A 26,716-nucleotide genomic window follows, 5' to 3' on the forward strand; every position below is an offset into this window, starting at 1 on the left:
GGTGTGTATCTTGGTGCCTTGATAAGCCTATCAACAAGGCTGAAATGTTGGTAATTTCTAAAGGAAAACAGACACACTTCAATGAAGTTATAATGATGGAGGAAATAGTACACTGCAAAGCCTTTCCTATGTGTGTTGGATTGATGACTACAGTTTTATCATGATTATTTTGCACAGTTCATGAATTTCTAGTATCAAACAACAACTCAAAACTGACTTTCTCCAAACACAAGAGAAACATGTCCTATACTACTATTGCATCTACATAAACCAAAAAACGTGCTTCCATTATTTTCAGCCTGATGGTAGGTAATGAAACATTCTTATGTTGGCATGCCTGACTATTAAGGAGCATATGTTTTTGCCATTATTAAATGGCAAGGGTCACCTGCTTGTTTTTACTTCGCCCAAATCTCATGGCAGCTGCATACACAGAGACAAACCATTTGGCTTCTAAAGAGGAACAATTCATTACAAGCAGACACTTTTGAAGACTATTCACATTAGTTTTTAGAGTTATACCTGAATTCCATCTCAACAGGAGATTCTTTCTCTGGGCTACAGAAGACAAACACAGGTTATTATTGCTGTAAGTAAAAATACAAAAATATAACTGCGTAACATAAACGAAGCTCTGCTAAGTGTGCTAAAGCTCTGTACTACGTGATATTGATCTAAAACCAGCATGGTTAAAGCCCAAGTTTTGAGAAGTGTTTTAAACAATACTGCAGAAAGTATTCAACACCTATGAGAAAATGCTCCAGACCTCACAACATTTTGGCTCGAAATACTCTGTTCTGAGAGCACCAAAAATATTCTATAGGATGCCAGTGCAACAAAACCACTATCCTAGTGCATATAACAAACATGACTAGGACTCCCAGAATCTATGATAATGCAAGCAATTGTTTCATATAGTCTGATATTTCCTCTTTTTTTTTTTAAGTATGATTACCACACTGTTTTCTACGTTATCTTACTGTTTGCTGTATATCCTTGTAACAGTTTCGAACATGTAAATGTCTAATTCTGATCATATTTCTTTTGTACCTTAATAGGTTCAAACAGTTTCACTTTTACTCAGCCCATGAACTGTAGTCTCTCTTATGCAGGAAGAACTATGAGATTTCCAAGAATCCTTTATCATGAGATTTAGCTGTTAGGCCTATGAAAGTCCCTCTATCTACAGGCAGATGGGAAAAAAAAATTTGCAGGACTCAGTCTGACAGCCAGGTAACAAATCTCAGATGCATGCTAAGCAGGACAGAAGAGATGATAAATCCAAAGAAAAGGCAGTAAAATAGTTGGTGCTTCACAAGAAAATATTCTGGCCAGTAGAAGACATGCACTTTAGCATCAAGTCAATAAAAGGGCCACCAGATGACATTTTTTCCTCTGCTGATTTTAGTAGGGGGAATGGTTTGAAACTAAAAGAGGGGAGATTTAGATTAGATGTTAGGAGGAAAGTCTTTAATCTGAGGCACTGGCACAGTTTGCCCAGAGTTGCTGTGGATGCCCCATCCCTGGAGATGTTCAAGGCCAGGTTGGATGGGACTTTGAGCAACGTGATCTAGTGGAAGGCATCCCTTCCCATGGCAGGGGGTTGAAAATGGATGAGTTTTAAGGTCCCTTCCAACCCAAACCATTCTATGATTCTATTGTGACTGACTTAGTAGAAAGACCAATAATTGCATATAATACCATACCTGACATCTTCCCCAGTCTCGCTGTCAGAAGTACAGCTGCATCACAAACAGAAAGTAAAGATTGTTTACCTAAGTAAGCAAAAGCAATCTGCCCCTGAAAGAAAAACTATTATATTCCACTTAGTGCACAGACTGCAAACAGTATTTATCACAGAGCTGCAGCACAGCATCTGTTCCTTTTTCAGAAATTGCCTTGATTTTAGCAGTCAAAAACTTGGCAGATTTTTTTTCCTTATAAACTTGTTAACTTGACTCAACAAATAAAATCACCTCTACTCTTTCCTAGAAGTGCTAACAGAACTGAAAAGTTCAAATGTGATAAGAATGGAGTTCCATTAAAAATGAAGACATTTTCAAGTAAAACCAACAGATAATTTGTGAAACTGTTTTTCCATGACAGTAGCTGCACCTTTGCAGTTCATATAACAGGTTAGTTTGAAACCAAAATCAGATGACTTCAGCATGCTCCATTCTGTAGCAGCACTAGTCTTTGGAGATGCGTCTGTGTAAGGAAGTGTGGGCAGGTCTGAGGGATGAACAGGATGAACAGTTTTTGATTTTGCTATGTTTCAGCATGTGCCAAGACGCTCACAGACGGAGCTGTTTGACAGGATGACTGACCATACTTATTACTGAAGCTAAAATCGCTTCCATTGAAAAAGAATGAAAAATCTGTCTTGAATGATATAAACAAAACGAGGAGGAACACAGCTCTTCATGTTTTAGAGGGAACAGTCTCATTAACTTTATACTAGCACAACTTGTTCATAAATCCCCAGGCTGGAGAACTATACCCACAGTTTAAAAGGTCAGCTTGAGACACTTCCAAAAAGTTAATGCATAGTAAAGCAATGGCTGTATCTAAATTCAATCTACTGTAGAATGAGAGCCAGCTCACACTAGTACCTTTATTCTGAAGGTTAGAGTACTGAACAAAGCTATTCATTTAAATAAAATCAAATTAAGTTTTTGAAAACTCCAACAGATGCATCTTTATAAAAATCTATGTACTTTTTAGGCATCAAGATCACTTCAATATGTTGTCATTTGATGAAAACGGTCAACTCCACATTGAGTACAGAAGGAAGAAAAGCTACTGTGAACAACCTTAATGAATCTACTACTTCCTTCACATTATAAGGACTCCAGATTCACATGAGCGTATGTTTTGTTTAGAAACAAATGACATAACATTGAGCAAAATATTTCTCACTTAGGTCCACCTTCTGATATCATTTACTCCAAAAAGACTAGTATCTTATACTACTTGAACTGGTACTATTTAAAGTGTGATACTGCCCAGAATAAATCAGCATGGGGTACACTATTATTTACTCAGTAACCAGTCAAATCGATACTATTTACTATGTGTTCAGAATGTAAATAATGATTTCTCTATTTTTATAATCTCTAACAGTATTATAAAATATTTATGCCACAGATGCGCTCAGCCTGCTTTGGAAAATGGGCAGTAATCTGAGTTGGATCTTCCAGGCACACACTGCAATACAAATAACTAAATACAATAAAAAATGAGCCACTGCTAACTTTCAATTAGCCAATTCCTAGCCCAGTAACAAATTATTACTGTAATTTTTAAAGGTTTTGAAAGAAACCATTTTACAGGAAGCAAATAAAGATGATATACAGTTAATCCTATTTTATCGATAGAGCATGGAAGCACAGAGGAGGGAAATGACTTGTGCAAGGTTATCCATTAGACCAAGGGAAGGGCCAGGAATAGAACCCAGATTTCCTGAGCACTGAGTGACATGTCAGCAGGATATATCCTTCACATTCATAGCCATGACCTTGGAGGAAAGGAAGGGGAAGGAAATTTGAAATGAAATAATTCAGGACTATTCTGTAACAGGAATTACTACACCTAAGCATTTGTCTCATCCCAAAGAAATAAACGTAAGAAGGATTTTACTGATTTTGGTGACACATATTATTGGATGAGCTAAGGCTACAAGGTTTGGTGATTACTTGATAAAATCACTCGCCTTGAATCTGGGATAATGTTGCATGTACCTGGTCAGGCATTAGTATTTTCTTATCAAATTAAGGGAGCTCTCATCTGGCAGCTTTACAACACAGGTGTGCAGCCTACACCGAACACATCCATCACTCTGATTAGACCACTACACAACATAGCAGCTCTGGAAAGTGACAAAAATAATCTGTCCCAGTGCAGCCAGCAGTTACGGTGCTAAGATTGTTTCAGCTGCAAGCCCCTTTATACTTATCTGACAGCTAGCAAAGCAAATGTGATAACAACTGAATTTTACCTTGTGATACTTTGGCACACACAGAAGATAGGAAAACCCATTCTGACCTTTACGCTGTTGTGAAACACATGCTTCTAAACAAATGCTATTTAAAAACACAGTCTGATCAGAACTATCATGTCATCTGTTTTAGTTTAGCATCAGACATTCAAATTACACTTCTTAATCATGTTATGTCATCTATAAAAAATTGCAGCCTTGCTGAAATGAAATTAGTTCACTTAATAAGGCTGCAGGGATTCTGTACTGTTCCTAGCCATATTCTGATTTTCTGTTTAGGGACGTTTGTTTTAATGGGTACATCGCCATATTCCAGAACTTTGGCATCTGTTCTTCTCTCTCACAAGCCCAAAGGGTCACCTTCCTATGTTTCATTTCCCCCACCTATAAAATGGGGGACCCTCCTCCCTTGTACTAGTAAACTGTGTGAAGTTCTGAGCTGGGTGACTGACTTAGGCATGAAGGCTGAATATAAATAATATCTTTACAAGCACTCAAGGAATTTTTTGAGAATTGTTTCAAAATCAGTGCAGAAAACATTAGGTGACAATAACCCTCTGTCCATCAGAGTAACTAAAGGTTGTATTGTTGCCATTCCTTCTTTCCCATTCATTTGGAAATAAAATTCTTTCTCTAGATTCTTCTGCACCTCGTCAAGCTTTACAAACAAATAATTGCAGATTACCCATAAATCGCAGATTATTCTGCAATTTGTCAAGCTTTATCGACAAATAATTGTATCCCAAAAGGTAAAGATCAGACAATGGGCTAGAGATGGCAGCAATTACCAGAAAATACATACAGGAGTCGCAATACATTATACAATTTGTCATTTAGTGTAAGGGTTAAAAGTGCAAGCCCTGGCAGCACAGCTGTTGCAGTTTAGTAGCATTTTTCCTCCCTTCATGGCCAGGACAAAAGTTAGACAGAAGTATAGGCTATATCTGTCTACTGGAGCACAGCTGCTGTGTCCCCTTGAGGAAGGAGAGAAGGACGTGACTATCTCCCTCTTGTCAAATTAAGCAGGATGATACTGGGGGGGGTATATCCTGAGATCACTGCCACTTATAAAATGCTCTCCATTTCTCACGCATTAGACCTGTGCTGGGATGGAGTGCACATCTAGAGGCACAGCCAAGGACCACTCCTAGTGAGCCGGTGCCTCTTAACAGTGCTATTCAAAGTCTTGCTGCGCAAGCCTTAAAGTAGAAATGCCATTCTGTGGAAGCACAACATTTCAGATACTTAATTCTGTTTCTGAAGTATGATTTCATGCACGTAATTTTGCTGGAGTGCCGAATGCCCATCTATTCCACCAAGAGGAATGGATGGCTCATTTGACCCTGGCTGGGGGTTCTTTCTGATGTGCTCTCCTACTATTAGGGCAAGTTTTTTTCCTCTTGCCTGTGCACCTATAAAATCCTGGATTCCAAAACCAGGTTCCCAGGACAGATTTTTAGTCTTTTGTGCATTACTACTCAACTCAAGTTCGGATTTTTAAATAGTACTACCTGCTCCAGAATATGTTGCCAGAGATCTTCTGCATCTCACCAAGTATGGCTAGCAAGAGAGATGACTTACCACAGCCAACCTGTCCTACAATCATCGTTAGCTGACCTGCAAGAGAGGGGAATGTACATAAGCTTCAGATTTTCCAAATGCTCATGAAAAAGCATCTTACTCTGTATATCTGATGTCATTTTGTACCTTGAGGGATTCGGATATCAATGTTGGACAATGCTGGAGGACCTTCAGGCGTCCAAGTGAAAAATCCATTTGTGATCTATGCCAAGATGGAGAGAAATAAGAAACAGAAAACCAGCTTTAGACTGACTTCTTTTTTTTCAATGTACAAAGACACATCTATTGCTTACATTATACTGAGCATCAGAACAGTTAGCCTTTACTCAGTGGAGGAAACAGATTTTCAAGTGACTGATTTTCTGGAGGTCTGTATTCTCCTGTGCAACAATCTCTGAACTCAAGAAAGCACAGCAATAAGATAATTGTGGAAAAGGGAGAAAAAGTTGCTATTTAGGGTTTGTTTTGTCATTCGTAAGGTGGGCACATGAAATAAGTGAAATGATGACTAAATTACATACAGGACCATGGTTTGCACTCTGCAAAGCACTGAATGTCAGTCTGGACACATTGCAGCATATAACACAATTATATGGTCTGCATTCTGAGTTGATTTGCAGAATTGTCCTCAAAAATTGCATGTTGCTGCCTATTACAATATTTTCCTTTATATTTCTGATATGATTCTCAGATGACGTAGTCTTCTTTGGATATAAGCAATCTTTTTATTTAAAAAGACACCAACAAGACACAAGTCTGTTCAGGATTTTAACTGGAGATTTCCACTGGATACTGTGAAAAATGGGAGAGGAGACAATTTTACAGATCTGTATTTATACAGCATTCTCTTCTCTCACTTTTTCAGAAGGACTGAAGCTCTCAAAGCCTTCCAGCAACATAAGGCACAACATTTTTTGAATTGAGAAAAGAGTGGAATGGGACACTTCTATCCTACCCTGGAGCTAACTTCCACTGGAGAAAAAATGATGGCTTTATCTTGGAAAAAACAAACAAACAAACAAACTTGAAAAAATAAGCAGAAGAAAATATTGCACTGCTCCCTCTAGATTAACGAAACCAGCCAGAGAATCCCCTCTCAAAAAGTGCCCCCTCATGGGCAATAAGCTGCAGACAGACAGCACTCAATAACTGCAGAATTCCTGGCCCCAAGTGCAGCCTGTGACAATGATGTCAGCAGATGGAGCCAAAGATTATATCTGGTCCTCAGCTATTCAAGATCTTAAAAATACTATCCTCTCAGAGCTTACTGCTCTGGCCCTCCTTTGTCATCACTCCAGGCTAATCTTTTGACCTACCTGTCTATTCCTCCTCCCCACCCAACATCAATATTCGTTACACTTTCCTGCACCAAAGCAGGATGTCAGACAAAAGCCTCCAAAGAACCCTGAAAACACTAACCAGTTGTCCTACTTAGACCCAAGAAACCGAATTATTCATTCTTTTGTGCCAGAAATGCAAATGTAATAGTAGACTTCCTAAATAAACAGTGTCATCTGTATAACAACCTTCAGGATTTTTATTATTTCTGGCCATTTCTATAGATAATTAAAAGTATCGGTCTTCCAACTGGCATGGACAATTTTAACTTCTCCTCAAAGAAGTTGGAAATTCTTGTCATGAAAACAGGGCTAATAATGTAAACAGTGCCAATGTTAATTTGCTGAGTGAAATCTAGAGGGATATACATAACTAATCACAATATAAAGGCCAGCAGACAGTTCTGAGAATGGAAACCATAGAAAGAAAGGTGAGATTAATCTTTGGTACAAGTGTCTGACAGCTTCACATCAAAAGTTGGTTCTTGAATTTGAAACTCAGCTATCAGAATACAAAAGTGACTACTAATGAGCTATAGTAACTGTTATTAGAGTGACCTTCATATCACCTTTACACAAAAATCGTCTGCTTCTGTGATATTAATCGGTCTTCTCATATGAGAGCTGTAATTGTTCCAGTCCTCCCTGGCAGGCCTCTTGCGGTTAACAACTTTGAGTGGCTGTGAAAAATCAGAAAGACAGAAATACACAGTAAGTGGTGGCAGTACCAGCAAAGTGCCCTAAACATGAGCAATCATGTTACCACCTATGTAGTACAGGGTACTGAAATGAGTTTTTGCAATTGCACAAAATAATCAGTAGGAAGTAGAAAAGCAGAAAAACTACTCTGGGTACAAATGACTACCCACTTCACCTGCAATTAAACATTATTACTTACCACTGCCTGGTATTTGCTGTGATTATCTGCACTTCTTAGCTCTGGACATTTATCATGCTCTTCTCCAATCTCTTCACTTGACAGGAATTCACTCAGTTTCTGCACACTGAGAGGGAAAAAGAATTACAGCTCAATCCAGAATGCAAAACTTCTGTTCACTGCAATGTTTATTACAGAGAATCCCTTCTACTACTTCAGCCATTGCCTGCTGTGTGGTTTATCTGTTTCCATTTTGTTACAGGCCTATGAAAATATTCCATGAGATGTTACTGCATGGAAGTTGACAAAACGTGCTCTGTTGCCTAATAAGGACTATGATTCTTCAATGGTTTATGCAGGTGTTTCTCACGTCTTTCCTCTTGTGATGCCAACACACAAATTACACAAGATTTTTTCAGGTATTTGGTGTGACAAAGACTATCCCCAGCCGTAGCTGGTTTTGAAGCCATGTGCAGAAGTAGAATTAATGTCATTTACGTTACCAAAATACTGCACAGCCATTTCTTCTGAACAAACACTAGGAGTCTGAAGAAATCTTTACACCTTGAGCTGAAATCAATCCTTTACAAGGAATATAAAGTGTATGAGATAACATGAAAAAGGAGCATACCTTAACATAAAGCATTCAACACATGAGATAGAAAAGGAATGCTAACAGCAGCCCCAAAGAACATATAAAATCTTCCCAAGCTGTTTACGTTTAATTAGCTAAGAGATAATGTGTCTGTTTTATGATATTTAACAGAGCATAACAACATTTTCATCTCTTTACCTGACTTTATAAAATTTATGTCTAATCTACTCACAGGGCAAGCAAATGAAATTTGTAAAGCGGGTTGAACATTGTACTTAGTGTCAAAGAGGCTCAATTAGCTGCAAATAAGTTAACTATCAGTATTCAAAACTATAAAGTGATGGAAGGCCCAAAATTTAAAAAAATAAATTTATAGAGGATAACTGAAATAACTGATTTCAATATATAGCCTTCGGATAATTGGAGAGCAACAGGCAACCTATGCCACTGCAGCATAGTGCGATCTGCCTACCTGTTGGTATGCAAGTTAAAAAAATAACAGTAATAATCAGCATTTATTTTCCTCTACTGGGGATTCCTTCTTCAGAAGGAGATTTAGTTTCTTCTGAGAGCCTCATGGGATGCTCTGCTGGTGCAAAAGCAGTGCTTGGACCAAGGCATTGTAAGTAGAGACTGAGGGCAGCAGGGGCCTTCCTAGGGAAGAATTGGTTCTACAGGTTTTCTGTCAATCCACTGTGGGTGGATTTGCCGAGAGAATGAATTACAATCTAAGCAAATAAAGAGGGGGAGTAACTATTTGGGATGGGACAACAGGAGTAATAAGTAATTCAGGCCCAATGTTGGACCACAAATTCTTAATGTGACGGTCTGTTATACCAAAAGAAGAAACGAGAAGCCTCAGAGATGCTCTTACCTATTTGCACAAAGCTCTAGAACATGGGGCTAGGAATGATCTTGACTTTCTTTGTTCAATGAGCCAGATGTTTAACAGAACATTTTGAGTGCCTTTAAATGGACCAAATGATGGTTTAGCCATTGCCTACATGGGATTGGGATGCAGCGGCACCTATGTTCTTTACAGGCAAACTACAGTGACATTTGAATAATTGCTCTGAAGTTGTAAAGAGCAGATACAGAAGTCCTCTGTGTATCTGCTCCAGGATCTAGAAAAGGAAGAAGAAAAGACAGCCAACATATTCTTGCACCATGCACACCTAAACAAGACCAGGTCTTTATTAAGCCACTGGATAGTTTGATTTGTGCTCTCTGGTTGTGTAGCAAGGTGGCTATACTCTAAATGCCAAGACTTTTTTCTGCAAGCACTCTGCCTAATTCTCTACTTAAATCCAGTATTGCTGCTCCTGTGGCTATTACTGAAGGAATGCAGTGACTTACAGCTGTGAGAGAGAACTGTTTGTTAGAGGCATCAACTCACACTTCAGGGTGTCACACCATTCTATACTCTTAAAGAATAATAATTAAAAAAAAAAGTATGTTCTCTGCAGAACTCTAGCTGACACAGCAATTTCACCAGAATTCCAATATCTCCACTGAGGAACTTATTTTTAACTCACCCACTAGAGGTATTGATTAAAACACAGTTATTTGCACAGCTGACTGAAAAAGCAGTTTCATATTAAAGCCAGTAAAATATATAATGCCACCCTCGCTACTTGACCTTTGCTGATGGGAAATTGTACACTGTAGTCTTTGTCCTTGAAGACCTCACATTTAAGAAATACATCAATTGGCTGTTAAATTTTCAGTAGCACAAATACGTACTAAAAGTACTTTTCAGAGAGAACAGAATTTCTTACCTTCCTAAAGACCTCTCAGCAGTTCCCTCCCTCAATCAGAAGTGAACACCCTGACCCCATAACTTGGAAATTTTGTAGTGGCCCTATGTGGAACATAAGCTTTAAGTCTCTTCTATCACTGGAAAGAATCACACCGTTGTTCCAATAGTGTCAATGGCAATCCATGATGATGCTTTGCAATTGGGCACATATGTAAGGATAAAAAGATACTGACAAGTTTATTTGTAGAGATTCTTCTCTTTAGGAGCAGCTGGCATCAGAGATTCTGGCCAACATTAACAGAGCAGTGATTGTGAAGTGCCTGAGATGCAAAGCCAGTAACAGACTCTCAACATCCTTTTACATGCGGGTTCCGCTTCTGGTTTATCTCCTGCTTCACTTAGCTGGTTCCTTTCTGTCAGCACAGGATAAGTTGTCTTGTATGCTTGCTAAAACCAGTTAGAATATTAGAATATAGCCTAACAAAAGCTAAATTATGGCTTTGTAAAGTTAGATTACCTTTATCTGATCTTATTGATCAGCTAGTTATTAGCAGCAAGGTATAACAACAGGTATAACATTAATTGTACTCAACTGGCACAAACACAACTTTTTAGTATCTGTTTGCTTTTTCACATTTACCCAACTATTTAAGCAAGCATGTGTTTGCATAGGTTGAAAATATCTGACGTGCTTCCAAAGGACTACACTGAAGGTTGGGGTATGCAGAAGACCCATGCAGAGCAGCACCAGTAGCACTTGGGAGCTATGCACTCTGGAACACTAAGTGAACTACTCAGATACGGATAGCCAAGAAGACAGGGCTTGTGTCAGCTTTGTCACACAGATTCAACTAGGGGGCTCCTGCCCGCATTCCAAATGCCAGGACAATAGCCTGCTTACAAGAAAGTAACTGCAGAATCACTCATGGCTAGCAACAATTAATACTTGGTTGATACTAATTGATTTAACATTGATACTGTGGCATTAACAGGCACAGAACTGGTTGACAAAAAAATCCTTACACAAGCCAAAATAAATGCCCATTACCAGTATCAGCCTCCAGATACTTTACTGGCTGCAATCTTAGCCTGACAATTTGCCATGGCTCTAGGGACCACCACAGTGCCTGCAAAACATTTCCTGCCAGCCACTGATGCTCTCAGGTTTCACACGTGTTAGGAGAGAGGATGCAGTTGTGACTTTGCACCGTCAGGGAATTTCTAAATAGTGAGGGCAATATCAGCTTCCTGCTGTAGTCTCCTTTACATCTCCAAAGTGACACAAAGGCAATTAAGCTAGGCAATTAATACAGCTATCTGCCCCATACTTTAGACAAGCTTTTAGACAAGCTATATTTGAGATCACACAGATGTATAATAACGTAAGAAGCCCATACTCTCTCCTCATTCCTTATCAGTCATGTAGAGTTACACCGAATAACAAAAGTATTAGTTGTTTTTTTTTTTTCTTTTTTAAACACAGATTTGCTGATATTCAAAGAACAACTCCCAGTGAAACACAAGTTCTACCAAAAAAAGACTCAAGTACTGGTTATTATTTCAGGTTTTGAATGCGCAGGCTAATGTGCTCGTAAGAGAGTCAAAATTCATCCAGTCTGGAAGAGACATTTAGTCATTAGCTTACTCCTACACTTAACATTGGAATTTTTGTGTCTACAGCGTTGTGGTTTGGCTTCTGTTGTTGTTTTTGGTTTTGTTTTTTAAGTCTAACTCTCGACCAAGAGGCCACCTCTCACATAGACAGGTGGTGGGAGAGCACTGCCCAAGTGATACACACTGACATACAGGTCCTTCTGGGATTATCTTTTTCCTTTCTACATGCTTCATGTGGGTGGAAACATTTGGATAATTTACAAAATGAAACCTTCAGTAAGCTTTCACCTCCTTTTTCTGTTACCACATACACATTGCATGTGGTACTGGCACATCTCAGCCCATTCCACAAAATGAAGCAGTAACCATAGGCCATAAAACATTGCTTGTTACAACTGCACCAGCAAAGAAACTGGCCTGCATGCTACAACCAAAGGCACCACACAAGGCAAAAGATAGGGAAGCAAATTACAAAAACCACTGATAAATAGTTGCCATGTTATTTCTAAACTTATAATTGGATGACGGAACAAGAGCCATAGCTTCAAAAGTCAGAGAGATGGGAACAAAGACATTCATTTTACAGTTCTCACCTTACTAATGCTTTGACAGTGGATCTAACCACACTGGAGAGCAGGAACAACGGAGACACAAGAATGTGAAACAGGGAGATGGAGGCAAATGCCACAGACGGGGAGAAGTCAGCCTTTCTTGTCAGATGAGCATGGACCACAAATGTCTACAAAGATACAGACGTTATCATCAGCATTTAGCCATAAAGGAAATGCACAAAGACTTCGTATTTCACAAGCATTTCATTTAATGCCTCTTATTTAAGAACTGTAATTTTTGTTCTCTTAATAGTGTGGAGGAGTGCTTCATACTCCTTGCTGCTTCTGGTCACAGACAACAAGTGGGCATTTTCCATTCTCTCCCAGAGGAATTGCAAACGTGCAGGAGCTTTCCATACCTTCCTTCTTCTTCCTCATTTCCACATCGCTTACACTTGAAAGCATGGTTGTAATTAAAGTTATTTAGAAAAGTCCATACTTACTATAAGTACAGCTGCAATTGGTATTGCTGCATTCATAAAGACTGTGAAGGAAAACATGTAGGAATATTTAGACACAATTTCCATTCAGCCAAGATAAAGATTAAAATACTACTAACTAGCACTGTCTGATAATGATATTTTCTATGCTTAACATACCAAAAATGCACAACTATTTACACACAGCATTCTTTTAAATACCTACAGTTTGATTCTCCAGTTACCTCAAAACCCAACTTCTCTTCAGTTACACAGAACCCAGCAATGCACCCTAGAAGAGATGAACAATCTATGCATTTTAAAGTGTGCTCAGCTCACATACAGATCAGGCATGGGGCACTTGCAGGTCTCTGTCTCATGGCGTACAAAAATGCTGAGCTGATATGAGGTCTGGCAGACAACTTGAACGCCTGACAATGAGAGGAAGGGAGACCCAGCAGTGGTTGTACAGGTCATGTCCTGTGTGTGGCTGCACACCCAGCTCTGACCCATCGCATGGCAAGAGCTCCTGGGAGAGCCACTAGCATATGCATCAAGTTGTGACCTACTTCTGTGACACCACTTCTGAAGTGCAGGGCTTTGTGGCACTCTCAGGTCTGGGGACTCAAATTGAAGGGCAGTGAAATATTGGCATCTCTGTAGTGCAGCACTGGATCAATGACAAACAGTTTATTCTTATGGAGAATTTACTCAATATATGCTTTTGATGTTGTTTTTCTGGTAGAGTTTGTGCAACTGTGGTATAACAAGTGTTGTACATTTCACTCATTAAAATCTCAAGGTCACACTCAAGGCTCCTGGTTACTGCTACCCCTAGTTTCACAGTAAAAGCTTCTTCTAAGCAGCTTTTTGTGTGGGGGTAGTCATATTGAAGCTGAAAAGAAAAGGTTTGGACTGTTTATTCCAGAAGAGAAAGTGGATTCACAGTTACAGAGATGGAGCTAGAGTCCAGTTCAGCTAAGGAATAGAAGATGGGCTTGTGGTAAGGGCAAAGATTATTTTTTCTCAGTTATACCAAGTTATTTTTTGACCTTGTGCAAGTGACTTATTTTGTTAGAAGGACTTAACAGATTGTGAAATAGTCACATTTAGGCTAGTTTTAAGGTAGCTGATTCAAACTGCTAACTAGGTATCAGTCTAAGCACATCAGCTCAGAAGGCTGAAAGTGAGCATACTTCAAGCTGGGAACCTGTGCAAGACCTTGCGCTTCTACACACTAAGGCTATAGAAAGTTGAACTAGGTGGTTTATTCCATTTAGTTAGGCATAATTACACTTGCTTTATCAGGCTTGGCTACTTAGATTATGAATATCTTCAGGAGACCGATACAGGTTCTAACTCGTGTGACAGAGCTTTGATTTCAGCTGGGCCTTGAGTTACTAAAATGCAAACAACGAACCAGTTTCCTCCCTGACCTTGAACAGCATTTGTTACGGTGCCCTGGATTCCGCTACTATAGCTCTTCATACACTATTGCATTTCAAGTTTATTAAACAGATGGAGGGGGAGAAGGAAGCAAATAATATTTGTATACAGGCATCTCTTTGAGATGGGGCAGGAATATGGGTTGACAATACAATAATAAACAGCTACCCCTGTAGGAGCCTGACTCAGAACTGGAACTATGGTCCTGTCCCACACTGCTGTCCACTCTGTCACATTGTGAGAATATTATTTAACCATCCACCCTTTCATTTTGACCTTTGCTCAATTTTATTCCATGAAGTAAACAATACAGAGAAAGACTACAGAATCTGTAGATAAGACAGAATTAAGAGATTAGTACATATTTAACAGAAAAGAAAGAGGCTAGTCACTTTTTAAAACAAACAAATGAAACACCTTTGCTTGTCCCTTTTTGCTGTCAGGTATAGCCAAAGTTCAGGCCGGAAAAGCACTTGCCAGTTTCTTCATCTGAACTGGAGTGCCATCATTTGACCCACAAATACTTCTAGTGAAATGTATGACCACCCTTTTCTGGGCACAAACTCCACAAATAACTTAACATACTGTCAGAGACTCCTTCTTCCTACGTTTAGAATATTATTAATAAATCCTGTAGTGTAGTTGTAAACTCTACTCAAGCATAAATAAAATACGTGTGTTATTTCATGTAGATCTAATTCCTTGACGGATGTGACTGAAAACATAGATGTATTTATACATAGATTCCTGAGGTAAAAGCTTAACTTTTGAAAGCTTTCAAGGCTGAGAGATCTGGGGATGTTCAGCCTGGAGAAAGGAAGGCTCTGGGGAGACCCCATTGTGACCTTTCAATACTTAAAGGGGTCTTATAAAAAAGATATAGAACGACTCTTTACTCGGGTATATGATGATAGGACAAGGGGGAACGATCTTAAACTAAAAAAGGGTAGATTTAGACTAGACATTAGGAGGAAATTCTACACTGTAAGAGTAGTGAGGCACTGGAACAGGTTGCCCAGAGAAGCCATGGATGCCCCATCCTGGAGGTGTTCAAGGCCAGGCTGGGTGGGACCTTGGCCAACCTGACCTAGTGGGTGGCATCCCTGCCCATGGCAGGGGGCTTGGAGTTAGATGATCTTTAAGGTCCCTTCCAACCTGAGCCATTCTATGAATGACAAACATGTATTAAAGCCTAGAAGTTCATAGTTTACTACACACCTTAGAAAAATGTTAATAATTTTCTGAGAAAAAATATTTTTTTCTGTGTTGGAATGCAAAGCAGTTTCTCCTGCAGAGTTGTCACACTTTGGATAAACTTGAAGTAGTTACAACATAAGAAGATTGGAAAATAAAAAGTAAAACTTGCTGCCTTTACCTGTGGAATTCTTAATTCTATTAAATCCTTGCATTTGTGGTTTGCCTTTGAGGCTGCTGCAGTACATGATTTCTCTTTTATGTATGTATCAAATAAGAGAAACCACCAAAGCTGATAAACTTGTCAAGAGAAGGACCCTGCTCTTCTGCTGGCAGTATGAGATAATACCTTCTAAAGATGAAGTTGGAGGGATTAAACATACTGTAGGGCTGGCAAAGACTGCTGTGGTTATGACAGCATGGGTCAGTTGGTGGCTCCCCAGAAGTTGATCTGAATCTTGCTGTTATGAGAGATCACAGGCACATCCAAGGACATCTTATTTTAAGTAAACAAATGCTTATTGAGCCACTGGAATTTCTGGTTTGTTAGTTTTTTGTTTGTTTGTTTTCAATTATGGAAGTGTCTAGTATAATAAAATGATTTCTAAAATGGATTTATTTTGCAGCTAAGAATTTTTTTCCCCAACTAGATTCTGTCCAAAGTACTTTGTTACTAGAAAAGACAGATAGAAAACTAGCAAAAACTATAAGCTACATGAACTGTTTAGAATAGTAACTACTGTAAATTTCCTGTGAGAAAGCCTGGATTTAATTACTTTCTGACAGATTAGACAAAAATTCACAGAAATAGGAAAACCATTCCTTGCTTTCTCTGCCTTTCCTGAATACCTTATACATAAACCCTTATACATAAACCTACAAAGCTGAACATAAGATAATAATAACTGCAAAAAAATGAAAGTCTTCTTGGCCACAGTTAAAGAATACACTGTTGAAACTCAAAAGCTTATCACTATCAACTTTGTAATCCAGTTTTGATTCTGATGGGTACATTTCATTAAAATGATGGCTAATTTCTATATTAGCTTTTTAAGTACATACAAACAATTTATACACCTACAAACTATATCCGGGCACAAGGGTGAGGCAGATGAGATCCAAATTTCACTCTGTCTTGAAATGGAATTTTCTTGTGGTCTAGCCAACACTGCTCTGAAATTTGTAGGTATATTTTCTGTAATCCAATGCAAATCTGTTCCTCATGAATAGAAGCAGATCCAACCACATTCTTCCTAATAGCTAATAGCTAAATATACTTAGAAAAGTAGACTCCTAATACTCCTAAAGAAACTCCTAATGCTAATAGCTAAATATACTTAGAAAAGACTTCCAAAGCCCATTCAAAATGGCACTTAAAAATACATAAAGTTCTCCTGTTTTCTTACTCTTCTAGGACGTCTGCCTTCCTGCAAAATCTTGGTCACCTTCTGCCATTATCTTAATCACAAAATTAAATCTTAAGTTCACTATTATATCAGCAAGCACACTTTGTGCTGATTATGCCTATCATTCCATTTATACTTATAATAATAACAGCAAGTTCTCCTGTATTTATAATCTCTACACTAATCTGCTAACATGCAAGTTTGTAAGAACCAGTGAATCTTCTGCTACAGACAAAAGGGTGCCAAGAACTCCTAGGCTGAAATTAGAGAAAACCTTTAAAAGCCAAAATGATATGCAATATCGGCATAATAAAGTAGTACTGGTTTACCCCAGCTGAAAAACTAATCTATGGTGTCTTACAGACACTTAATTATTACAAAGTACAAATAAAAATGCAAATGTAAACATTGAATGTTTCAATAGTTTCAAATAGCATGTATTCAGAATTGTGTGGAATAATACTGTTTCTCATTTATCATGTCACTATTTCTTTACAGAATATTCAGTACAGTTTTCCTAGCTGTTACAAATGAAACTCTGAGGATTTAAAAAACAAATAAGACTGTACGGCTCCTTCAGTCCTATAGCTAAACCTGTGGCCTTGACTATAAATAGACTTTAATGCAATGTGGAGCCCTGCAAACAAAAGGAGCCCACCTACCCTGATCTGGGTGTAGAACAGAGTTTACAGTCATATAATCTACTTCAGCTAAATTCTCTTTTAAGCTGAAATGCAAACTACTCTACAAGCACAGAAAGCTCAGGTTCCCCAGAGAGAAAATCTGGTCTCAGAAGTCAATGAAAACCTCAATCTCAGTCAAATTCAGTGGGTACAGGATCTTGCCCTCAGAGTACATTACTCATGTGACTGTTTGGCAGGAAAAAGTCAACTACGCACCTCTTGGGCGAATGTAATCAAATAATACTACCCAGACTGGAAGTTACTTTTCTAAGGAAAAATCTTCTTTATTAGTCTAGAAGGTATTTGTAGAGGTAGCTTGTAGCATTTGATACTTCTTGCTAAAGTTTCCAGTGCATTAATAACTTACAGAATATATCAACTGTATTCTTCAGTATGACTTGAATAATTATTTCCGAAGTACTACAATAGAAACTATAGAGGTGTTGCATATGAACTGCTGAATTACAGTTTGACTGGCCTTAGATGTTTTTAAAAGGGAAGATAAATGCCTTGAAGCAGCTTGAAATGAGACAAAAGAAGAAATCTGGTTTTGGAAAGATGAAATTGCCAGCACTGTCATATTTTCCTTTCTAGTACATAGTAATGGCCTTAAGAATCACTTGTTTTCATAAGAAATCCAAATTTTGAGTAATAAGTTGTAAGTACTATCTGTTGGAGCTTCAACACAAAGACATTTCCCATCACATGATATTGCGATATATAGTATCGTGCAAAATGCAGGAGGAGGGTAAAAAGATAAATATCAGCAAGGGCTTCTTCCTGAATGCTATGTTATAGAGGAGAATATTGCTGGGTGGAGCTAGCCTGTGAAACACTTGTCCCTTAAAAGCTTCTCTTGAGAAAGTTAATACTATGAAACATTAATCTGACCTTCTCTTTTAGGCATATTTCCTGTACAGGCAAAATTCTACTGAATTAAATGGAACGTCTGACTAAATGGAAAGTGAGAAGTATGGAATCAGAGCCTAGAGCAACTGAAACAATTGCAACAGAGAAATGGTAAACTCATTAGCACCTAATAATGCAGTGGCACTTCAGCTGAACAGTGGATTAGAATGAGGGAGGAGACTTACTGGATATGGAGGTATAAAGGGCAAACGACTTTAGGCTAGTCATTTCTTTTTGTCTGGTTTCTTCTACACTGCTGTGAAAGATGTGTTCCCAAGCATAGAGTTTAAGGAGCTTAATGCCTCGAAGCATCTCATTTGTTTTCTTCAGTCTCTCATTGGAGTACTCCTGCAACATTTACATACACATTTAGTTAAAGAGCACCTGGCCCTTAAACTTAAGGATCACACAAAAATTGCATGCAGCCCCTTGTAATCAGTCAAGCATTCTCTGCTATGGAGAGATGCTCTGTCCATTCAAGATGCTTTGATGTTTTTTGCGAGGGTTAGACTTTGGTGAATCTCACCTTGCAAAGGCAGGAGGCTGAGTGAAGAGCCAGAAGGTCTATAATCACCTCCTTCTAAATCACATACCTTATACTGAAAATGTTATTCCTCTCAGCTTTCTGATCACTTGCAAAGAAGCCTCTCACGACTTCTACTGCTCAGCACATTGATTTTCAATAGGCACACTCAATATGTACAGAAGAGATCAGAACAAGCAGATAAGGTACAACTGGACACGCTGCTCTACCCCAGTCACCATGACGTGGAAACAATGGTGTCAGGCTCCAAAGCAGCAAGGCTGCAATAGCAAGAAACTGGGATCCTATAGGGAGCCTCGACTGTGCAGGGACAGTTGGCTCTGGCACTACAGAGCACTGGTGAAGTGATCCTCCTTCCAGTTTTCAGGTTAATTCTATGATCTTTATGCTGTGCTTTACAGCAGAGCAGAGACAGTCCAACCAAAATGCACTGCTCCCATCTACAGGAATTTCTAGGTGATGCTGACTGTCTGCTTGGATACTACAAGGATGAATGCTGTCTAAATGTCTAGAAGGGTGTATACTGTTGATGTGAAGGCAATACTTTCCCCCCAGGAAGGTGCACAAATTTCGCATTACCGCCCATGAACTGTGTAAGAAGAGATTTCAACAAGCAAATCCTGCTGTCCAGCATCATTACAGGTTCCTACAGCTTCCTGGGCAGTGTAACAATTGCTGAGTGTGAGGAAAAGGTTCAGAGCAGCTGGGCAAGGCAAGTTTCTCAGCACTGCTACAGGCAATTCTGACAAATTATAGACAAGTCAAGTGAGGGATCAAGAAACAACTCATGACTTAGTAGACCTCAAAATTCGCCAGCATACTGTAGGAGAGCTAGGACTGTCCAGAGCTATTAAATGAGTCACTTCTACAGATTTCCACATCTGTGATGTATCTGCGATCTGAGGTTGGATGCAGCTTTCCTACTTCATGCGTACTTGGACAGATTGCCCTGCATGACTCATTTATTTCTGCATCATTTGGCTGCACATGGCCATTTCAGTCAAAGATTACTGACCATTTACACTTGCAAGTTAGAAAGATCTTAAGTTTTTTCCTGTTAAGGAAACACACACTGGCTGAAAAATATAAACCCCAAGACAAATTGTATCTTTACTGCTTAAGCTTCTCATGTTTACACATTCTTGCATTTGACATTCTTGAGCATCAAGTGTTTGAGAATCAGTTTTTGGCTCTGTAATTTGGCTTTCATAGCTTTGCAATTCTAAACACAGGCCAATGCATAAATATCAGAGGTGATGTTAGTATCATGTGTGAGTGTGAAGACACTTACCAATGTGCTTCTCTGGGCCTGTGAGAGTTTTGTTGCTACAAAGTACTGAACAGGTGCAAGTACTATGATTACTGCTGCTCCAATTAAGGCACTGATTCCTAGAAGATAGTAGAGCAGAAGAACTCCTACAATTATCTGTTGGAAGAAAAAGTGAGAAGACGACTTGGGATGACTTCATTTTGTGTACATACCACAAAAAGCAATCACAGGATAACTGTGTAGCACATTCAAGAACAACCATTGCATCCAACCCTAGCCCAAAACCTCATATGCTCTGCATCACTGCCACAGTGTGGTTTGATCTGCCAGGATATTCTGTCAAAGGATCAAATACACCTGGAGTGTTCCTCCCCAGCTTGTGGATTCTGTGACTTGAATCACACTGCAAGAGATTTAGAAAACTGCTAGCTAGGATTTTCTGTTTCATGGAATCCCCACGACGACGAACAGTAGACAAGGGTGTACAGGTTTGTATACACCCTTCCATTTATCTTCTATAAAAACTTCCACACCTAAGTAAAGTAACTATTTTAAAAAGAAATATATTCATAAGAGAACTTGAAATAAAATTTATTTTAAAAATGTTTCCAAGTAAGACATTGGGCTACTCCTCCCACAGCTGCTATTAAATATTCTTCCCCATTGACCAGATGACATAGCATGCATTTGCTTTGATTTTTTTTTTCCTTCTTTGACATTTAAGCATTTTTACACCAAGACAAGCAAATACCTCTCCCAGTTTGATCAGAACCCACTTGTCTACAACACACTGGAATTCCAGAGGAGTGTTCTTTGCTTACTACAAAAATTAATATGAAATACCATTAGAAATGCAACTGATATTTTGTAAATGTTAACTTTCTTCAACGTTCATGACATTATTGCAGAGGAGAAAAAAAGGAACATCATAATTATATCAGTAAGAACCTCCACTTCAAATAAACACTAACAAACTCGAAAGAAACTGTTTCAAGGACACACAGTACCAGACAGGCAATGAATGTTAAAGAAGGTTAGAAAAGCAGTTTAAAAAAAAAAGTTTGACTTTGCAACGATAATTTAGAGAGCAGGTCAGAGCCTGGGTAGAAAGAGTGAATATAAGCAGCAAACAAGATGTGCAACCTACCGATGTTAACTACCACTATTCTAACATCTGACTCCTGAATGACCTAAAGCATTGACACTCTATTATGTAAAATATAGTATAAGCTAATAAATTAGAAAAGACACAGCAATAGAAAACTAATTTCATATATTGTTTCCCTTAAGTTAATTAAAAATAACAAGTTACAAAATTTCCTTAAAGCATTATCTACTACTCTTGCTACATTTATATACTCATATAACCCTCCCAGAAACACTACCTTCCGTCATTTCAAAGTTCAGCAGTCACCCATTCCCACAGATATTCATGGGAATTGCGTGCTTCCATGAAGAAAACCACAGTCCATAGTTTACCCACTTTTATGTCAACATTTTTGTGAATTCAAAAAGAACACAGAAAACTATTTTTTCTTAACAATCCTTTGATGACTATCTGCAGATGAACTAAACTGAAATGTGACTCTTACAATGAGTCACAGTATTTATTTAGGAAATATGTGGCATCATGAAAGTAAAGTCCTATTGTACATACAGCACAGATCTAGTAAGAGCTAAGGTTAAACAGTAATTTAAAGATCTCTCTGTAACGAGTGAGCGAGCAATCTGCTTCCATGTGAAGTTAGGAAATTCATCAATATGTAAAGCCAATGAACACATGCAAGGCCTCCACCAGAGCGCCCTGGCAGAGCTCTCCTCCAGAACAGGAATTGTCTTTACAGATCAAGAAATTCACTCCCAACTGCTTCGCCATGGGCAGACAACTCAGGCACTCAAAATACAGGAAAGCACTGAACAGTGTACAGCTAACAGATGCTCAAAACCACAAAGTCAACATGGAACAGTGACTCCCTGCTTTACTGCTGCCCCGCTACTGGTTGATTGCCAAGGTCATTATGGGACACACTAGCTGTTTCAACAGAGCCTCAGCTTCTCACAAAAACAAGGGTAAAGCTATTCTGACAACTGGATTTGGAGGGACTTGCTAGCACTTGGCTCTAGTTTTCTCCATCCTGGCTATTGAAAGGGTCAATCTTTGCAATAAAAATTCTGTTCTCAATAGATTAAAAATGATCCTATTTGCATCTTCTCTTTCATATTGTGATAAGGGAAAGCCTTTTTAATATATTCATCATGCGTGGGAAAAAAATGTATTCTCAACAGAAGTACGTGCATAGAAATATCTGAAAACTGCCAAAACCTATAAACATTTCTGCAAGTGATTCCGTATTTGTCAGATGCACACAACAGTCAAGAATAACCAGTAAGCGGTAATATTCTAACTGCTAGAGGACAGTAACTGACAGATGGGAAGGCTCTCAATATTTCTGAGAAAGTAATGATCATATTTTTAAACAACTGTGCAATGAAACATTTCGCTTCCTTTTCATCAAAATCCCAAATGCTCTTATCTGCCAGAAATATATCACAAACAAGAAACTCACTGATACCTGTTTGTTGTTAATAATAAGTCTACTGTCTAGTCATTTTTTTTTTAAATTGAAGATGGAAAATACTGTCAGACAGAAACTGCTTTGTGGCCAGTTTTGAAAGAGACAGATGTCCTTTTATTACCACCGTACACTATCCCTGCCAATGAACCCAAGACATGAGAACACCGGACCCTTAAAAAATGATCACAACGGAATCAAACACAGGTGTTTATAAAATGGAGAGGGGAAAAGCCTTTACAGTGCCTCATTTTGCTCTCATGGTTTGAGCCAAACCTAACAAGGGCATCTTTCGATTCATAGGCATCCCTGGGCCCCTTTTCATTGATTTCAATGACCTTCAAACAGTAACTGAAGGCAATGATCAAGTTCCTATTGACTCCCTTCACAGCAAAGATGGGATTCAAATTATCTGGACTGTATAGAAATGTGATCAATGACTAAGTCTTCTAGTCAAGGACAAATAAAAAATTCGCACCAGATGATGAAAAACTAATAGGTGGTGAGCTACAAAACCATTGTAAGTCTGTTTTAAATAATACTGAAGCTTGTTCAACTTTTTATTTACCATCTCTGAAGTATCCAGTAATTGCTTTCACTGCCTCATGAAACAGGGTACTGAATGAATGCTGCAGAAACGTGTTTGGGAGAAAACTTTGCAAACAACATGACTCATTGGTTTGTATCTTGCAACGCATACGCCATCCGCAAAACAGGAGCACACTCTGACACTGATCGTCTTGATCTGCTGAAGAGCATTGCAGGGTGAATTTTAATGCAAATATAATCATATTTTCATAAGACTGTCATGAAATCTTTATGAGTCCATGACTTCTGGCACATTAGAGCAAAATGTTGTTAGAGAATATGCAACGAAACTGGCTTAATTCTCAGTTACACTAAAGCTCTCCCTGCACTGAACTGCTAGTGATCTTGGAAAAAGCCCATATGACATTGGTACCTCCCATATAGGTTGTTTTATTAACATATTTACAATGGACATTAAGCATAGGGGATAACTGGACACTAAATATTATCTTTAAAGGGGTGGACTCCTCTAAATGCCTCCTAGCATTTTTTCAGTATATAACTCACCGACTTCTTACTGCATGGTACTTCTAGTAAATGGACAAAGAATAGCCTGATAACAAGATTAGTACTAACAAACTGCCAACTTGTAGCCACATTTCATATCAATTTCTTTTCATTATACTTGTCTTCTCTTTTGCAATTAGAAATTAATATTAGCATATGTTACTTGACTATTGCTTTTTTCACCCACTTCCCCACTTCAAAATAAACTGGTTCATTTTTTTTTTTTTTTCCCTTCGTAATTTCAGGGATAGCATCCTGATGCTAAAAACCTAAGTCAAATCTCTTTCTGAAAAACAACTGCTGATATTGCTATATTCATCAGCCTCTTTCAACTCTAGAAAGTCAAAGGTTTTAAACTGCTGTATTGAAAAAATATGAGTGTCTTCAGGAAATATGGTCTATACCCCAATGCAGTTAATCCTGCACAAGAAAGAAATACATGCATTTATTGTATAAATACAGGCACACTATGACTTGTAAAAATACGACTGTAATCTCTGAATCTTTTACTGTAATGGGTATAGTGATATATAGCTCACACATGTAGAGTGAATGCAAACTGCAGGCTAAAAAAGCACAGTTTAAAAAAAAAAGTGATTGTCTAGTAAATTGTTGACTGTTTACACTTCCAGGTGCTCACTATCCTGACTCAAGGCCTTACACAACTCTCACTGGAGTAAGCCGGAGTTTTACAAAAGATTCAGACAGATTTCTCTTTCCTGCAGGTCCTGCTGCAGTCTCAGAAGCAATCTATCCCTCATTACCATGGAGATATCATAAGGCATACACTAACATACCAGGTTTCAAACACATACAGCACAAGTGCAATGACTCCCAGAGTATTCCAAGAGGACACTACCTGGTTTTGCAGAGAATACTCTCCAAAGATTGAAGCTACACAAGAGGAAAAGACATGTTCAAAAACTCAGTCACTGACAATGAAGAAGGTCCTGTTTTGCCTGCACTTACCCTGCATTTTCCTCACTAAGGAAAAAGCCAAATCCAGGGAAAATAATTAAAACAGGTTGTTGGGTTGTGGATTTTCTTTTTTTTTTTTTTTTTTCCTTCCACTTGGTCCAAAGGACCATCTCTAAATGATCATGTCTTTGAATCTACTACTGTTTTTCCACTTGGTCCAAAGGACCATCTCTAAATGATCATGTCTTTGAATCTACTACTGTTTCTCTTACCTCTTCTACTGGGATTCAGAGGACAAATGATTGTAATATATTCCAGTTAACTCCCCTGAGCAAATGAAGCAAAATGAACTGGAATAATATAAACTACTATAAATTCTTGTTAGAAATGCAAAGTATGTTTGGCAGCAGTCAAGATCAGTATTGTAATACAGTCTTAAATACCTACAGTCATGTCAAAAATATGAAGTTTGTTACATATGTTTCTAGATATTTATATCTGTTCTTTAAGTTCTTTGGTATATTTACTTTCATAAAATTCCTAAGCAAACCATCACTACAGATTTATGCACATTAATAACAAAAAGGCACACTGCTCAGTCTCCTTACCTGTACTGGCATAGCCCAAAGGTTAGGGCAGAGGAAAAAGAACCACATCAGCTGGTTTGTGTCTATGGCAACCAGGTTACAGATCTGGCCTGCAGTCATCTCCCCCATAGACATGTTTGAAGTTGAAAGCTGCATAATTTTGTTGTATATTTTTGTCTGGAAGACGGATCAAAAATTGTTAGTATAGAGAAATAAAATAAGACTTCTAGTTCCAACTAAAACACAGGCATGCTAAGGGAAACCATAAATCCCAGGAACTTGAATGAAAAGACTGAAGTTTGTTCTTCTGTGTTACGATGAAAAATTTTAAGCTACTATCCTACTGTCATCCCACCAAAACCACAGTGCTATTAGGTACATAATGGTTGTCTAATTACTCCCTTTTTGCACTCCTGTCGATTGGCAAGAGAATGAAACCTTTATTCCCCAACTGGCCCAAGAACAATAACCATAATTTATGCCACAGAGTGCACTTGCTGTAACTAGCGCTAATAAAATAACATTATATCATTATATTAAATATCAAATAGTGAATATATCATAATCCTTTTAATTTTTCTCTGGCAATTGATTTAGGCCTCATCCAGCTTCGAAACCATATTCCTGGCTGAGAATGTTGTTACATATTGGCTAGAAAGCCCAGTCCCATTGCAAATATTAGTTCACAGGAAAATAATGTTAACAGCTCTGATTCTATACCGAATTAGTTACCTCGGTACAGAACCAGGCACCATGTACAAAAATAACTTAATTACACAATATGCAATAATGAAGGGGTGCTATTACCAGCTTGTTTGGGAAAAGCCTGCCCAACGATGCTTTACAGTCATGAGACTTAACTGATAGGAGGCACCCTGATTAAGGGTCTTCTGGTAAATATCAACCAGCCCTCATGAAGCATAAAGTCATATTGAGCACGTGGAAAAGGTGCAGGTTTATACAAGGGAGTAAAACAGGTAAAAGGTTTAAAGAAAACTGAAAAATTTTAGGAAGAAAGAATTTGTCTATAAATACTGGCAATAAGACTGCCATTAATTCTGCTGAATGATGGATAGAAATTTTCTGATTTGAATGGTACAACTGAGCCTCTATGTAATACACAGTGCACAGAACACACAGCTTCTCCTAAACAAAACTGATGGGAATGTAACACCATTTTCTTGCAATTCCCCTTTTACCATTTTCTAGTTGCTGTGGTCCATGTATTTTTCAGTTAGTTGCAGCACTTCTGCTTGATACGTTTTGTACCTTGTATATCTTAGGTCAAATTTTTATTTCTT

The 26,716-nt window shown here is 38.3% G+C and overlaps 1 protein-coding gene across 2 annotated transcripts in view; it reads right to left on the minus strand.

Annotated features, from left to right (window-relative positions):
- ABCC8 (ATP binding cassette subfamily C member 8) overlaps nt 1-26,716 on the minus strand; it is a 76,914-nt gene that overhangs the window by 30,658 nt on the left and 19,540 nt on the right. For both annotated transcript variants that reach the window (XM_013177603.3, XM_066997233.1), the window contains 11 exons: nt 25,437-25,592; nt 20,264-20,398; nt 18,614-18,776; nt 12,815-12,855; nt 12,354-12,499; nt 7,814-7,919; nt 7,485-7,595; nt 5,705-5,780; nt 5,509-5,614; nt 1,707-1,742; nt 523-558 (listed from right to left, as the gene is read on the minus strand). In XM_013177603.3, the coding sequence (XP_013033057.2) occupies nt 523-558; nt 1,707-1,742; nt 5,509-5,614; nt 5,705-5,780; nt 7,485-7,595; nt 7,814-7,919; nt 12,354-12,499; nt 12,815-12,855; nt 18,614-18,776; nt 20,264-20,398; nt 25,437-25,592 (1,112 nt within the window). The remainder of the gene's footprint in view (nt 1-522; nt 559-1,706; nt 1,743-5,508; nt 5,615-5,704; nt 5,781-7,484; nt 7,596-7,813; nt 7,920-12,353; nt 12,500-12,814; nt 12,856-18,613; nt 18,777-20,263; nt 20,399-25,436; nt 25,593-26,716) is intronic.

The sequence above is a fragment of the Anser cygnoides genome, chromosome 5 (genome assembly GCF_040182565.1).
Source record: "Anser cygnoides isolate HZ-2024a breed goose chromosome 5, Taihu_goose_T2T_genome, whole genome shotgun sequence".
Classification (NCBI taxonomy): Eukaryota; Metazoa; Chordata; class Aves; order Anseriformes; family Anatidae; genus Anser; species Anser cygnoides.